General features: G+C 39.1%; 1 protein-coding gene across 4 annotated transcripts; it reads right to left on the reverse strand.

Annotated features, from left to right (window-relative positions):
* Positions 1 to 410: 410 nt before the first annotated feature.
* On the reverse strand, positions 411 to 5,558 carry adrb2a (adrenoceptor beta 2, surface a). 4 transcript variants are annotated; one of them, XR_011977922.1, is made up of 4 exons: positions 5,354 to 5,558; positions 3,926 to 5,248; positions 3,166 to 3,224; positions 411 to 2,321 (listed from the first exon to the last, which is right to left on the reverse strand). XR_011977922.1 is itself a non-coding variant. In XM_072663973.1 (2 exons), exon 2 carries the CDS (start codon positions 5,243 to 5,245, stop codon positions 4,013 to 4,015), a length of 1,233 nt encoding a protein of 410 aa, XP_072520074.1. In that variant the 5' UTR covers positions 5,246 to 5,248; positions 5,354 to 5,558; the 3' UTR covers positions 411 to 4,012. The 4 variants fall into 4 exon arrangements, 1 of the variants encoding a protein (XP_072520074.1); XR_011977920.1 differs by having other exon boundaries at positions 411 to 3,224; XR_011977921.1 differs by having other exon boundaries at positions 3,166 to 5,248.
* Positions 5,559 to 16,526: the final 10,968 nt, after the last annotated feature.

The raw sequence follows: 16,526 nt of genomic DNA on the forward strand, positions 1-16,526 counted from the left end.
TGATAAAGACGACTTTTTCTTCCACATGGCGAGGCAAATGCTCTGTAGCAGCGATGGACTCCCTGTTGAGAGAAACGGGGGGTTTGATATGGGAATTGAATAGCACATCCCATGAGGAGCAATAACACCACTTCAAGTACTTTGTCATAGCCCTAAACGATCACAGACTGCCCAGTCAATTCTCAGCATGTATATTACAGAAATATTTTCTGAAATGGTGATGGTAAGAAAACATGCCCTTAGTAATGGCTGCTCACAAGCTTAATTCTGTTTTCCACAGTGGGAGACTTATCCTCATATTTTGCTTTGTCATAAATGAGCATGTATTCACAAGTTATGATTTATTTATTAATTTATCCATCCAGACAAAAGAAAAGGCACTGCCTCATGGACTGCATTAAATACATTATTTATTATTTAATACAAAAGCCATAACATTTTCAATGTCATAAATATCACTAGACAACAGACAGTTTTAAACATACTTCAAACAAAACAGTGATAACTCTTGTGCGAAAGTAGCTCGGGGGGGTGGGGGTGGGGGGGAGGCGGTGCAAAAGTAAACATTAAACTGGTAAAATCTGCACTCTTAAAAATAAAGATTCCTTATGGGTTCTTGTCTTGGATGTACAGTTCTATAAAAAATCAATTGGCACAGAATCTCACTGGCACTCACAAATCTCATATAAATTATTTAAAGAACCATAAACTGGCTCCCCACTTTTGTATCTGAGATCCTAACACACAAAGTTTGAGCAAAAATGTGAAACAAAGAACATCCAAAGAACCCTATTTGGTACCTTTAAGTTTAAAAGTGTTAAAACAGTACACAGTAAGCAGATTTTGGGAAAGTTTGTGGAGCGTGGTGCGAGAGAGTCTAATGGTGGTGTGAATGGTGGTGTTTGTACAAATGCCTGCAGTTTTTTGTCCTTATGCAGGCAAAACTACAGATGTGTAAATTAAGCAGAAATTACAGCTTATGGCAGTTTATATGTCACGTAACTCCATGTCCTATTTTGTAGTAGCATGTAGTGCCAAAAACAGAGAGAGAGAGGGAAATAAACTACATCAATAAGTGCAATATCACTCGTTGTTTGTCTGGTATTCAGTTTTGTACACAATGTCATCAGTCCTGCATTACTTACCCATGCAAATTGTTACATTTTCTTTTGTCAATTTTCTTTTAAAGGCAAAATCGATTTCTAACCATTCTGATGAAGCTAACTTTGTTGAGCTATGAAAAACAAAAAGGCTGTGAGGATTTCATCAGAAATCCGATTGCCCAAAATTCCCCTACAAGGTTATGTTCATCCAATGTTGAGGAACTTGAACTCTAGACATTTAGCACTTTTTCTCATTAGAGTAAGCATTGACAATGCTGAGTCCTAGCACAGGGCAACACGCCATCTTCGAAGCTATGCAATGATTCTCGCTTACATTTCATTATTGGTGTTACACAGACTGTTATGGGGCAGATGTCAACAGCATGTAGCGTGTGCAGCATGTAGCGTGTGCAGTCTGCAGAGAGCAACACTGCCAGAAGGGTGCAGTGCAAGCTGCTTCATTGGCTCTGTTAAACAGCTCTAAGAAATATGCACATATCACACACTGCATGCAGATTCTCAGTGTTACAGTGCAGTCTCCAGAGGACTGGCAAATTTATCTGAGCCATGGTTTACATACACAATATATCCCGTTAGAAAGGTTTCTACAGCAGAACTGTGGGTGCTATTTGATCTTTAGGTGGGCATATGTGGAAGCTTCAGAACACTAATCTGTAGAGTGCAAAGGCGACATGTTCAAACACAAACCATTACTGCGCAAACAAGACCACAAACAAGCCATAAATACAGTACAGGAAATATTTCACAAGAACTAAGTTCACAGTTTCAACACCACTGGCTGGCCTCACCTTGACTAACAGACATGTGTACAGTTCAATAGCTCACAACGATGCACATTTTAAATGGCACCGAAAATATCCATACACAGGTTTTTCATCACTTATAGTACATTAAGTTAAACATCCTCTGAAATTCGTTATGGTATGTGGAGGTGTGGGGCATAGGGAGGTGGGGTTGAGACTATTCAGTGCTCTGTCTGCATTACTTGAAGCCATCATCACCTAGAGCCAGGAAACTGAGTACCTCCTAATTCACTTATCCAACCAGATAATGTTTTGGCTGTTACATCATTTCTTAGATAAACACACCGCTTTGGGAATTTGTACGTTGTTTTGCTGGATCTTTTTCAACTGCAGAAGGTCTAGAACCTTCCCTAGAGGAAAAAGGGTCAAGATTTGGCAGCCTCTGCGGTTGTGCCTACAGAAAAAGATGAAAGATGACATGAAGAAAATAGGCAGCCAGTATCTGAGCAGTAATGGCAGATGTGTAATGGAAGAAACCAAGAGCTGTCAGTTCAGTGCAGTGCATTGGCAACTGGACTGTGACACAAGTTTTGATGTTTCAGCTCTGTACTCCAGCACCTCACGTAAGTAATGCTCATACATAGACCAAAATGAACTTCACTGACTGCTCAGATGTTTCTTGGCCTCAGCCTGATTCATTTGTAAATCTAGTTGATATGACGGTTGAATTCAGGTAGCAGGGGGTTGAATTCTGAAGTGAACAGAATCCTCTTCTATTCTAAACTGTTCATGGAACCTTAGTTATTATGTATTTCATTTTCTGTGCAAAGAGCTGAGGTTCAATTGTGTTTAAGTAGGAACAGAAAACAGCTGGCAATAGGGAAGATACCCAGTGTCTGGTGACGCTTATGGCCTTTAGATATCAGACTGCCCTTGCAACATTTATTCAATAAAAACAAAAAAAACTTTAAAAGTAAATAAAAATAGTAAACACCCTCAAGTTAAAGCAGACATGGAACATCTATCTTAATTGTCATTGCTTCAAGTTTGATGTGCCGAAGTCCAGAGTCAAAAATTAAGATCACAGTCACATTGTCCAATTATATATGCACTGCATTGCGCGTCTGTGCTCACAGGGTAAAGCTATAGACACTGGACTTCTCTTGAAGAATAAGGCATGACATCAGCCAATTGGTCCCTATTAACATTATTAAGATCAGTAAAAAAAATAAAAATAAAAAAAGGCAGCTGACCAGCTTCACAAACAAAGTGGTAAGACAGTGGTAACTTTTCCTTACTCTTTCTTGGTGGTGCTCAGTGGTAAGATTCCAACTCAACTGATCATCTCAGGCTATCTCTAAAAAAAAAAAAAAGAGATAGAATACAAAAACTGAAAACACCAGATGGACAAAGATATAGTATGAAGATTAGTGCCTGCATTGCAACACACTGGGTGTTGCCAGACATATGGTCTCTTGTGTTAGGGAAGTCATACAATGCTCTAACAACACCGATGGCTAGTATGGTGGTGGTGGGGGGGTCTTTTAATTTCTTTATTTATTAGCAATAATAAGGCAGTGTGGTATTTAAGATGCACCCTAATTCGCACAACAGCAGATACCGTCTAACAACAGGCTGCATGAACAATATCCCACTTCATTCATCCAGATTTGTTTTAATTTAGTTAAAATGAAATGAAGACAAATGGATAAAGTACAGCACCAGCCTTTTAACAACTATGACTTTCGACAATAGTCTATTTGACCACAGTAGCAAACTTATTGCCATGTTTTTTTTTATTCCTTATCTTTAATTTATCCTTTTTCAGATTAGTGCACTGGTCTTTGTTTTCATTTTTTCTAAAGTCTACAGCAGTTCATAGCGTTTTTTGACTGACATACAATGGAAGATAAAAAAATTAAAACGGAGACATGATAAAACATACATAGTGAGGTAGATGACAAAAACATAGAAACACCAAAAAATAAATATGAAGATGTGTACTTTTCACCTGTAAATCTATCCTGTCCCACCCCTACCCCACCTGTGAACACTTACCAGAATGGCGTGAAGCATAGCTTTTTTTATGCCTTATCTCTTTGGCAAATCAGTCACAGTGGAATGTTATGGAGCTTATGAGGTGAGTCATGGCACACTCGTGAGGTTTTTATTACAGTTCCCATTCGAGTCAGTCCTATCTACAGAAATGCATCCCTCTTTCTCGCAGCCCCCGTCAGCTGGGTCACTGTCCTCTGAGCTGCACTTGCTCCGTCCCTGGTGCTCACTCTGCCAGCTGTGTCCACTGTATTTGTATCCATTGGATGGTCTCATGTTGGGATAGTGTGTCCTCTTCATGCATAGGATCTCCTTAAAGGCGTATCTGAACTCCGGACTTCTGCAGTAGATGAGTGGGTTGAAGGCTGAGTTGGCATACCCAATCCAGTTCAAGATTCTGTACGGTACCTTGATGTGATCCACTTTATGGATACTCACTACCACATTAAGCACAAAGAAGGGAAGCCAGCACAATGTGAAGATGCCCATGATGATACCCAGGGTCTTTAAAGCCTTGTGCTCCTTCAAGCAGAACTTGGGTTTTTTTATCACCCGGACTTCGCTGCCTGCTCCAGTGCTGCTGGCTTCCTGGTGACCTCCGTTGTGGTGGAAGCGACCTTCACTCCTGTCAATTTTCTTCAGCTGCTTCCTGGCCTCTTGGAACACCCGGCTGTAAACAAACACCATGATCACCAGAGGGATGTAAAAGGAGATGATGGAGGAGATGATCGTGTAGGTTCGGTTGGGATGGAAATCACAGCAGTTGGTGTTGTTCATACAGCGCACTGCCTCCGCTTCTTTGGACATCCACCATTTCAAATGGATCGGCAGGTAGGAGATGAGTCCCCCTATGATCCAAACCAGCAGAACCACAATGCGAGCCTTGCACTTGGTCAGCATGGACTGGTAGCGGAAAGGTGAGGTGATGGCAAGGTAGCGATCCAGAGCAATCACACAGAGCGTTTCGATGCTTGCTGTTACACAGAGCACATCAGTGGCTGTCCAGAAGTCACACCAGAATCTGCCAAAGTACCAATTATTTAGTATGATGTTAACGGCGCCAAAGGGGACCACAACAAGCCCCATGACGAGGTCGGCACAGGCTAGTGACATGATGAAGCAGTTAGTGACGTTTTGGAGCCTCTGGAAACGGGCGATGGCTGTGATCACTAGAACATTGCCCAGGACAATGGCTAGGACCAGCAGGGACATGGCTATGCCAAGCAGGACCATCTGTAGGTCAGTGTAAACGGGGGAGTCAGCATCAGGTCCATTGGATGGTGTGGAAGCATTCGGAGAAAAAGGACTTTGCGTGGTTTCCATGTTCTGAAAGAAAGAAAGAAATATATGGGTATAACATAACAAACAGACAAACACGACTCTAATAAATCAAACATCAACAAAGGTTAAAAGAGTAAATTGTTTACAAACCTTTATAAATAAATCTCCACGTCTTGATCTCCACCCATGTAAACTAATAAAACTCTAGTTTAAGAGAGTTTTACAAGTTCTTAGCCTCCCCCCAATGTTCATTCGCTTACATGCTCTCTCTCTCTTTCACTCTCATACGGTCTCTGTGTTGCTCTTGCTTGCTCTGTTCCCCTCCCCTTCACAAACACAGTCGCTCTGCTGGGCTGTGCTCCATTGAATGTGGCTCTTAGGCTATTTGTCAGAGCCCTTATAACATTCTGTGATGACATCATAGCTGATCTGCAGCCAATGAGCTGCCTGGTCTGGCGTGAGGGGAGAAGGCTACTCTGCATTTGAACAAGCTGATTGTACCAGCTACAGTAACAGCCAAAGAAATACAATGAACGGCCATTCTATTTTTTCACATGTATTTTCTGCATTTCTAGATTAGTACATGATATTTCCTTTTGCCATGTGCCATTGTCAAATGTTTTAATACATACCGTCAAATACCCACAATCACTTCACATTCAAACTGACATTTATGTTTAAGGTTTTACTGCCCTTATTTTATTCCATCCTAAATAAATTTGATCATTAGTCTACATGCAATTCAGCCTCAATACTGGAAGGATTGCTTGGCCAGTAGTGGAGGATGTATTTACATTTTGTGGTAAGAATTTACACTAAGTAAGGGTTGTGAGTGATGAAGCAACAACAGATTAGCAATTAGTGATTCATTGCACGTTGTCTTTGTCATTAGTTTATAGCTTCTTTCTTTACTAACTGCTGCTTATCAGGCTGCCAACAAACTGATAGGAAGTAACATTACAACTTACTAGTACTTATGATTGCTACAATAATTAGCTGTTACATATAAGGCTATATATCCGACGATCCAGCTTTGTAACTATAAATCAACACATAATTAATAGTAAGCTGTCATGTTACTTATTTATATTAGACAATAGTTAATGAGTAAATAAGCTACTAAAGTAAGTTTACAGGATACTCAGTTACTAATTACTAAGCAGTTATTAAGTAATAGAGAATGCCTGATAAACAGCTTACTAATTACTTAATGATGAGTATTTACTGGCTTATTACCAGCAACTATGAGACCCATAGTGTAGTTTTACCTTATGTGTTAATAAGACTGACTTTACATATTTCCATTATTGCAAGTATATTACTTAATTCATCTCCGACTTTTGAAGAGCACTATAATTCTGTAAATATTCCATAGATGTTCATTTGCAAAGCCTGAAAAATACCATTTTGATGCATTCTAAAGGTTTAATCCTATTAAATCGAAATAATTTAACAATTGTAAAACTAGAAATAGATATTATAACAGATATTATGAATAAGTTAAATATAACTTTAACATTATCTCAGTGTAAGGCAATATAAGTAGGACATATTTTATTTTCACATATGTTCTGTATAAATTACATCATATGAGCATTATATATATATATATATATATATATATATATATATATATATATATGTTATGTATTTCTTGTGCAGACACAGCATTTTGGTCTTTTGCTTTTCAAGTTGTCAAAGAGTCTTATACTGTACACTGTGAAAGGATCTGTCAAACTCACTGGTTAAAAAGTTACAGTTCCTTTGATAAGATGTCAGATGTGTTAGGCGGGGTATGAACACACGTCCTTTTCAAGTATGCTGAGGAGGTACAAAAAGTTCTATCTGGAAAAACAATCTGCTCTGGTGCTAATACCATTTTGTAGTATCCCACACAAAATGCATGCAAAGAATTGAGTGGCTTCAGAGAGAGCTCGGGAGAGTGTGCGGAAAGTTTATAGGCCACAACTCAAAAAGTTCACTGTGGGTACAAGTACTGAGGTAGCCCCTCTGCTGTGCTTCATGAACGAGGCAGCCAGGAGCATGTGATAACTGTGCTGTGTGTGTGGGTGCCTTGGTCAGAGTTGCTCCTATCGTTATCAAAGCTGGCTGCTTTCCCTGACGATCAAACTGGCATGGTGCTGCCGAAGAGCCTTCATCTGCTGAAGCATGTGCGTTATCACAGGCCTCATTACTTTCCCCGCACATGTGGACAGGAGCATAAGAAAAGTGTGTTTATGACCCTCTTATCTCAACAATGTTCCAGCCTAAAATACATTCTATCACCCAGTTTAGCTTGTTCATAGAGCTGCTGCCAAAGACAAGTGTGGGAAAAAATAGAAGGCTCAGAGGTATCCACAAAGTGTAGCTCGGAAACATGATGACATGTTGTGTGTGTAATCAGCTCAGTAGCAGGTTTGTGTTGGCTCGGTATTGTGGAGCGGCGTACTTCACTGCAAGTGCAATGCTCTTCAGTCCAGCCATCCAAAGAGGTGGAATGATGAGAGTGGGAGGAATGCTCAACACCCGACATTTGCATAGTACATGATGTACCTAACATGTACTTTCATGTCATTTCTGCATCTTTCAGAGTTCATCTGCACAAGTGAAGGTGTGGCTATATCATCGCCACATGGCATGGCCACCCCTCTTCATCAACCGCACTGCACAGAAGATCTAGATTTTTACCTTAAGTTAGTCGATATGCCTTATTATGTCTTAATTATGAAAATTCTTATTCCACATGCCCATATTGAGTCTGTATAGGTGGCCTAACAAGCAACCATAACATTTTATCCTCAGGTTCCATGTTGGCCTCACATATGGATGCCCACCAACCAGGAACCAGGAGGGGTTTAACATTGTACACTACACACTAGGCCTAGATGGGACCCATGTGAGATTAAGGTGGGATGTTGTGATGGGGCTCATTTGGAAAATGCAATTGAGTCCCAGTAATTCCACCCATGTGAGCCCCACACGAGCATGTTGTCTGGGCAATTTCTTATTCTTTAATCTTAAATGATATTGCTGTACAGCCCCCAGAATGCAACTCCTGTAATAATTAAGGTGACACAAATATTCAAATAAGAAGCTGATGAAAGAAAGAAGACTTAAAAGTTTGGATTTAAGGATTTGAAGTTTGAACTTCTGTACAAGCATCATGACTGGGAGTTATAGACTTTTAAAGCTGTGCACTCTCAAAAACACAGGACTGAGGTAATACTACTTTAACTTATGGAAAGAAAGCTTGACTACATCAGAAAATGAAATGAATTCATTTCATAATTCATATTCAAAGCTCAGCTGTCTCTCAGTACTACTACTACTGCTAATCTATCACTTCCAATGTGAACTTAAAATCTGATAAAATGTAAAGCAAAAAAGATTTCTGTTTGCCCTCTTGAACTCTCTCTAGATTCAGTGGCTGGTTCTGTATTTCCAGTTGGGCAGACTGCCTTTCTGTTGAGTTTGAAGTAGGTGGTTTAGTGGATGTTAGTGGGTCCACCTTTTCTGGTGTGTTTTGTGTGAACTCTATGATAATAGGTCATCTTGGGTGCACATGTTTAAGAGCCACCCACAGATTTTGAGTTTCTGATTTTGTTGGTCTTCCAGGTCTTGCCATGACTTCCACAGTTCCCCTTAACTGCTATTTCTTAATGGCATTTTAGATATTGAAAATTGCGAGCTGGAAGTGCTTTGATATATTTTTATAGCCAGCCTCTGATTTATAGGCATTAATTAACATCAGTAACATAATTTGCATTTTGGCCAAACTTTTGCATAGGTGTGTATTAAAGACTTCCCTTTTGGCACACATTCCAGCGATTATAGAATAGTCCTTCTGGCACCAACAATCTTTCTATGCTGAAAATCTGAGATCACATTTTCCATATAATGATGGTTGATGTAAACATATCTGCTGGCCCATATCTGCATGATATCATCATGCATTGCCTTGCTGCCACAAAATTGTCTAAAAGCATGAATAAATGTACAATAGTTACAGTTCCTAAAAGTGTTTGGTGAGTATAGGTTTATTTTTAACAGATATGATGAACTAAATCTCCCCTTTTTAGTTCACTTCCTAGTTCATAGCCTGCTCAGTGCATCCTGGTCATTTGGGAACTGTATGATTTTGACCTTGCGATGAGTGCAAGCCTGTTGTGGAAGAGCATCAGTTTCATGGGCGATGACTGTTCGCATCCAACATGCCAAAAAGCTTGCTCTCATGAGCATGTAGGTCAGCTTGCATCTTCAGCTGAATGTTATCATTCTTCTGGCTTGTGGCCAACACCATTGTAAAGGCTTCAGTGGTTCACTCAAACTTTGACTTATTTTTCTTTGTGTTTCTCACAGAGCCTTCTAAAAACAAGGATAATTGTTCAGCTTGCACATACTTTATGTTGTCCACAGATCACACTCACTGCATATGTTAGACTTAATATTAATATTTTGACTAATGCAGAAAATAATTAAAAAAGGAATTACAATAACTTCCTGAAACCTTTAATGTCAAAATGAAATATCTGCTTTAATGGTTGTGGCAGATTTCCCGGGTATGTTACATGGATGAGTCATTGTATTAATGTTTTCTGATAGCTCCCAGACAGCAGTTGAGCAGTCTCAAGTCTTCAGTCTCTAAAAACACAGAAACACACCTAATAGCTTTGTTAGCCTTATTGGCCTGGTTTGTACAAAGTCAAAAATATGATAATCAAATTAGTAGATATCTAGATAATGCTGACTTGTACTTTCATGATACAGACATGTTACAGACAAACACTGCTAGGTACTAAACATAAGTTTGCATTTCTAGTGATTATCAATTTATCACCAACTGACATTGCAGTCACTGGACACTTTCAGATGGCCAGAGTGGAATGAAAAAGGTCCAGCTTCGCACATCATCCATTTAGCATTTCCTCCTCTTAAATCAACAGTTATTTTTTTGTTCGCATATTAGTATGTGTAGACAGAAAGCACAGTCTGTTTGCACTAATGTGGTTTAAGTGTAATCCAATTCATCCAATGTAAACCAACTGAAGTGAAATTTGTCTTAGAGTGAAATTCAAATGTGAACCAGTTATCAAAACTTATATAAATACAAAGTGTAAACAGGTTCTGTATGTATCAGTATACCTCATTTAAGTCTGTAAGTATATGTATTTTTGTATTCGTCCTTAAAAACTAAGGCTTATTTGGCTATATTTACATGTTATCAGTGGCCACCAGTGTAGGCTAGTATGACCCTCAGCGTTTAACTGCAGCAGTGCTTGCTTAAAGATCAGATTCATCTTTGTGTAAATATCAACAATAGAACTGTGGTTAAAACTGCAATGATGAGTTTAAGATTATGCAAATTATGTGATATTGGGACTGGTCTTGTGCTCATGATCACAGCACAGCAATGCTATTATATCATGGTATAGCACTTCCCCTAATCTAAACTATTAGATTATTATAATAATCCCAGTGTCAAATGAATCTGCAATTATACAAAAGCTCCAACTGGAAGTACAATACAGTACTATAAAATGGCACAGTCTTCCCCCAAATCTCCCTTTCTCTAACTGCCTAACAAATGAATAAATCCTATGTGTGGTATGTGCACTGAAAAACTGTATTTTTGAACTTTATAACCCATTAAAACACCTATGGACCGCCAGCGGGCTGAAAGTGTTATTACAGTGTTATTAGTATAGTCCTACCAGTTTATACAGAACTCCCTGTAGTTAATCCTGAGTAATACGCCTCAGGAATAAGCCTTTCTGCAGTAAGGGGTTAATTTGTTCCTCTTGATCCCCATCAGCACAATTATTGCCAAAAATGTGACAGATTTGTAATGAACAAAATTGTATCAACATTTTATTAATCTGGATTCAATGTAAACGCTGATTGTAAACCTTGTATTTTTCCAGGAGACCTTCCAGAGGATCCAGATGGATTAAGGAAGGATTTAGGCACACAGAACTTTCCTTTAATTCCGCTAACTTTAAATGTGCAATGAGCAGTGCTGCCATCTTAAATTATTTTGTATAATCTTTGAGATTTCAATTTCTCATTTTACCACTGTGCAAAGCTCGCCATTGTCAGTATCTATATTTTTGCAGATGCTGAAGCAGTGACTCCTGGCAACTGCCCTGTTTAATAGCATTTCCTGTATAATAGCTATTCAAAATTGGCCTCTGCATTCTGTTTTATTCTCTCATTTTTCAACCTTGTTTTTTACTGTCCGGGGTCCCATGCCCATGACAGCTTTACCTGCAGATTTTGCTGAATCTGTTGTACTTGATGCAAAAAAAAAACCAAACTAAAAAAATCATATGAGCAGCCTAAAAACCCATTGCTTCTGCAGCTGTGTCTCGTGATTATGTGTATGCCTTTTCATAACGACATGGCTGACATTGACAGCTTTAGCATGTTCCATGGAATGGGGTACTGGAGGTCATAAAATTGCAGCCAGCGCTCTATAAAAAAATCCTGGCAGTCATGGCTGTCTCCATGCCTTGGCAGGATTACTTGATGTTGTTTTCCTGCATCCTGTTTGTTCACATTGAAAATCACTGAAGTGAATTTGCTATTACAGCCTACACTCATTTCTAAATGAAAAACTAAACCACCCTCCCCTTCAGAGTGCACAAAACCATTCCCACCCTCAGTGCCACACAGTGGTCCCCCAAGCCCTAGGCTAGTCATAGGTGTTTCTGGTGTGCCAGTTCAAAGGTGCTTCACTCCAAACCTCACAGACATGCGCTCCAAACAGAGTGCTCAATAGTGTTGTAGTACTTAACAGCGGCCTTGAGACAGAGGGGTCTTAGTCTTGTCTCAGTCTCAACCTCATTCGGCCTTCTCTTAGTCTCAGGGTAAGGTGGACAAAGCATTTGTCTGCATGTGTCTGTACAAAGCTTAGTGAATAATAGTCACTTGTAGGAGAGTACAAATCAGTGTGCCTAACAGCTCAGCTATCTACTTTCTCCATTAAGGCCACAGTAAACTTGGTAGCAGACTCATTGCACAATGCTGTTTAGCAGCACATAGCATAACATAACATAGAATGTGTTGCAATGAGAGAGCCGATAAACGTCAGGTTCAAGCTGGCACTCATCTCACACGTATGGTATAAGCTTACAGCCCTTTCTGAAGCTCTCTGTGTTAGAGTTAAAAAAAGATCAGGCCAGTAAAATTAGGTCTGTTTAAATATATTTGCACAGACACGTCATCTACTACTCTTTGGTCTTGATTTGACTTTAATTTACTGTAGTAATGCCGAATGCTGACATTGAGCAGTGATCAGTTGTTGAGAGAACTGTTCCTTTTCATGATGGTTTACTTGAATAGTTTTTGTTGGAGGGCAGAAATGTTATGTTTTTACATTGAATTAATTCCATCCATTTGTTTTTTTAATAAGTCATATTCAGTTACATTTATGTGGATACCTAAGACTATATATTACAGCATTACATACTACAAATTCTAATAATAATACTAATTGCAGGCTACATATTATTAAATGTTATATTTTGCAAAACATATGATAAAATATATGTGTCTTGTAGTTGACTGCTAGAGCCAAGTCCAAGTCAAGATCAATAGCTCATATCAGCAGTATCCCACAAACCTTCATGTGGCCTGATTTTACAGCAACACAGAAAACCAGCAGGTCTGGCTTTTGTCTTCCAATCTTTAGTTCTAGGCTGGGCGTATCTGATAGGAGCATGTCTGGAGGAGTATGCTGTCTCTCACTGCTGTCAGTGAGACCAATCAGCCAAAAGACCATTTAGTTTACTTCCCCTTAGATCAGGCCTGTACACAACGGTGAATTTGAATATAGGTTTTATCAACCGTGCTTTCAGGAAAAGGTCTTATTTTTGCTTCTCTGACATGCCTTGTTGCTTTGAACAATGCATATCAGATCAACTTAGTCCCAACCCTAGAATTGCTAAAGAAAGGAAGAAAATGACTGTGAGCAGCATCTATGTTAATCTAAGAAGGAAGTGCATCTTCAAATATCTGACAGGTTTCAAAACATGACACTGTGAAACTCCGGGAGCAACATGCACAGACGGATTCATAGACAGAACCACAGAAATTGACAGCAGTGGAAGAAAAGGTGAAGGGGGTGTGTTGTAGATTTGCCCTAGTTTCTCTAACTGTCGCTGAAAGATCTATGGATGTATATCTGCTGGATCAGCAGACAGATGGTCAAGTCATTTCCTCACACTTTCTCTCAGGATACCTGGGAAATATCTGCTTATGGTGTACATCCTGGAGTCCAACTCATTCACTGTAAACTCAGTTCCACTTTGCATGGATGCGACTGCTCACGCTTCTACCTATTTGTCAAAAAGAGAAATAACCTTAGTAGTTCCCATCTTTGTGTTTATTTTATTCTGTGCACCTTGACAACCTGACTGTACTTTTAAGAGCTATTCTTTCTGCATGTTATGCTGCAACCTACACTGTGTTCCAGATTCTTTAGAATCCTGTAATAGTTTGCCACAGGCTAAGGACACCTCATAACAACTGGGAGTTCCTGCTCGGAGGGTTTGGCTCAAGTCAACAAACACCACCTGTGTTTAGCCTCATTTTACTTGCATTCTTCATGAGGATCCTTCATAAAATAACTGACCCCAGTTGGTATGGAGGTCATGTTTAGAAACCTGTATCTTACCCTCTTAAAAATAAAAGTATCATTAAAAAAAAAGTTTTAAAAAAATACTTTGGATGATCAGTTAATCTTAAATATACAGGTTCTGTAAACGTTAAAAATGCTTATTGAAGAATCATTCATTGAAAGGTTACACAAGCAAACAAAAGTGATTCCTCTATGGCAGTGTGCCCAAAATGTTGGCCAAAGCACAATGTTGGTGTTTTGGGAGCTAAAATTTACAGAATTACAGGATACAACCCCCCCCCCCCCAAAAAAAAAAAATAAAAACAACATTTGAAATCAAGCCCTAAATATGCATTTTATACCATTACACTATATAAATATATTTTTTTAATTATATATTACATTTTTATTTTATCTTTTTAAATACAATAGATTTTGTTTCTTCAAAAATACAATGATAAACTCCTCATAAAGTGGAAATGAGACACATTTCCTTCCAAAATTAACATGCAAACAGGCCTGGGACGGTAGTCAGCAGTCAGTCATAGAGGACCACTCGCCACCTAGTAGAGGACCTAGCAAGTCCTAGTAGTAGTACGAAAAGAAGAGGAGTACCATAGAAAAAACTTTTTGTACCAGGAAGTTGAACATGGTCATATGAAAAAGTTAGGGCAGCCCATTAAAACTATGGTGTTTGAACATTTGATCTTTATTTAAACACTATTAGATGAAACACATAAAACTCTTTAAAATAATTTATAAAATATAGTTTTGTACATTTTTTTTTTTTACAACATTTTTTGACTAGTTAGTTAGTAGTTAGGACACACTATGTCCTATTACCTGGTACTTGGCTGAAATTACTTGACATTAACTGGGAGAAAATTTTTCCCACCCCTCAATGCAGAATTCTTTCAGCTGTGTGACGTTTCAGCTCCAGTTTTTAGACAGACGGTCTTGCATTTGCCTGAAACGCCCTCTGATACAATAAAGATTTTCTAGTGGATTCTATGTTGCAAAGCTCTCCAGGCCCTACTGCAGAAAAGCAGGCCCAAACCATGACAAATTCACCTCCATGCTTCATAGTTGATATGGGATCTTCCACACAAACGCAAATCATGTCCTCTGTTACTGTGTCCAAATAATTTAGCTTTGAAAGAGTTTGAGGTCATCTGGAAACAAACACTGCTAAAATTCCAAACCACTCCATTCTTTACCCATTTCAGACAGTACATGATAACTTGAAAAAAGTTTTGTGATGTTTTTTGTGATATTAAAAATGTCTACCTATTCATCTCACAGCAGTTTGTTACAGTGACCATACGTTGTAGTGTTTCAACATGGAACGCTTTTTGAATTTAGCAGCCAGTGAGAACAGAGGACATTTGCATAGATAAATTTCAATAAAAGGTCTGGAAGTTTGATGATTTCTTCTACATAAACAACAAAATTACTCTATGAAACAAATATACTACAAGGAAAATATGAGGAGTAATCTTTTAACTTGTGAATGTGATGCAGTATCTTAGATGGGAAATCAATAAATAAAACAGCTCTAAACAACTCTGCATCTCCTGAGAAGTAAACGGTAATAAAGAAGCTCACCTCCACACCCAGCACCTCTGCTTTGTGCTCATATTTGTCATACGTAAAAGTGAATGAGTGATGAATAAACTCCCCACATTTGCATTGATGAAAATGGGCTTCATAAGAGCAAAGGCTATTGATGCCATGCATAATGCATGCCACTATTCTTCTGGTTTTCATTTTCCATCCTTGCTTTTCATTATTTATACCACAGAGTCACACCTCCAGAGAGCTGCATCTAACCTGGGAATTCACCCATGGGGACGGATTTAGTGGTAAAGCTCTTTATTTTCTCAATTAAAGACCATGCACCCAATCTAGAACTATAATATGATGCAGAACAGAGCAAACAAAATACATTGGGAGAGTGAGAAACCGATACAGCATGAGCAGGCAGCTATGCAGGCAAATACAGTGTCCAAGCAGGAAAATGCCCTTAGCTTTTTCCATTTTCACAGGAGCTAATAAATAGAAATTAGCCGTGGCAGTTGTTGTTTTCCTTATCCTGTGTTGTTAAACGGGAGATCCGTCTTCTCCTGAGCCTTCCTGCCTCCCAGACGACTCCTCCCTCCCCCGGCCTCAATGCCCGTCCACATACTCTCCAGATGAGCGTTCGGTTTCTGACCCCATCGCCACCCTCTGGCTTCAGCACACTGCAACACTCAAAGGCGTTTTTTTTTTCAGCCATGTCGTGGGCTCATTTCCAACACTTATAAATAGCTGGGAGCCGTTTAACGCAGTTCCTCTCTGGCGAGGTAGAACAGTGAGAGTGAAGCATGCATATTCAGACATGGGGAGTGCATGCTTGGGTAATGGCGCATGCACACCTGCCCATAGCTCAGTTTTGCCTGCAATCTTGAGGCCCAGGTCTTCAGAGCAGTCAATTTAAGAAATAAGAAACAAATGTTCAGCCATTTACGCTGCAATTCCATGTAATGAAAGCATCAGAGGAAACAGTTTCAGCAGTATTTCACAATCACGCATGATTAAAATTGCTAAAAAATGTTCAGCACTTCATAAAACATCCAGACTGATTGAACCGATGCACCTACATTTAAAATAGTTGTTCACAAGAATACTTGCACATGGGCATTTTGTTGTCTGTCATTTTGGTATGAG

The sequence above is a fragment of the Salminus brasiliensis genome, chromosome 19, assembly GCF_030463535.1.
Source record: "Salminus brasiliensis chromosome 19, fSalBra1.hap2, whole genome shotgun sequence".
Taxonomy (NCBI): Eukaryota; Metazoa; Chordata; class Actinopteri; order Characiformes; family Bryconidae; genus Salminus; species Salminus brasiliensis.

Excerpts from the sequence above, each read along its gene's own strand:
- adrb2a (XM_072663973.1), bottom strand. The coding sequence starts at position 5,245 with ATGGAAACCACGCAAAGTCCTTTTTCTCCGAATGCTTCCACACCATCC.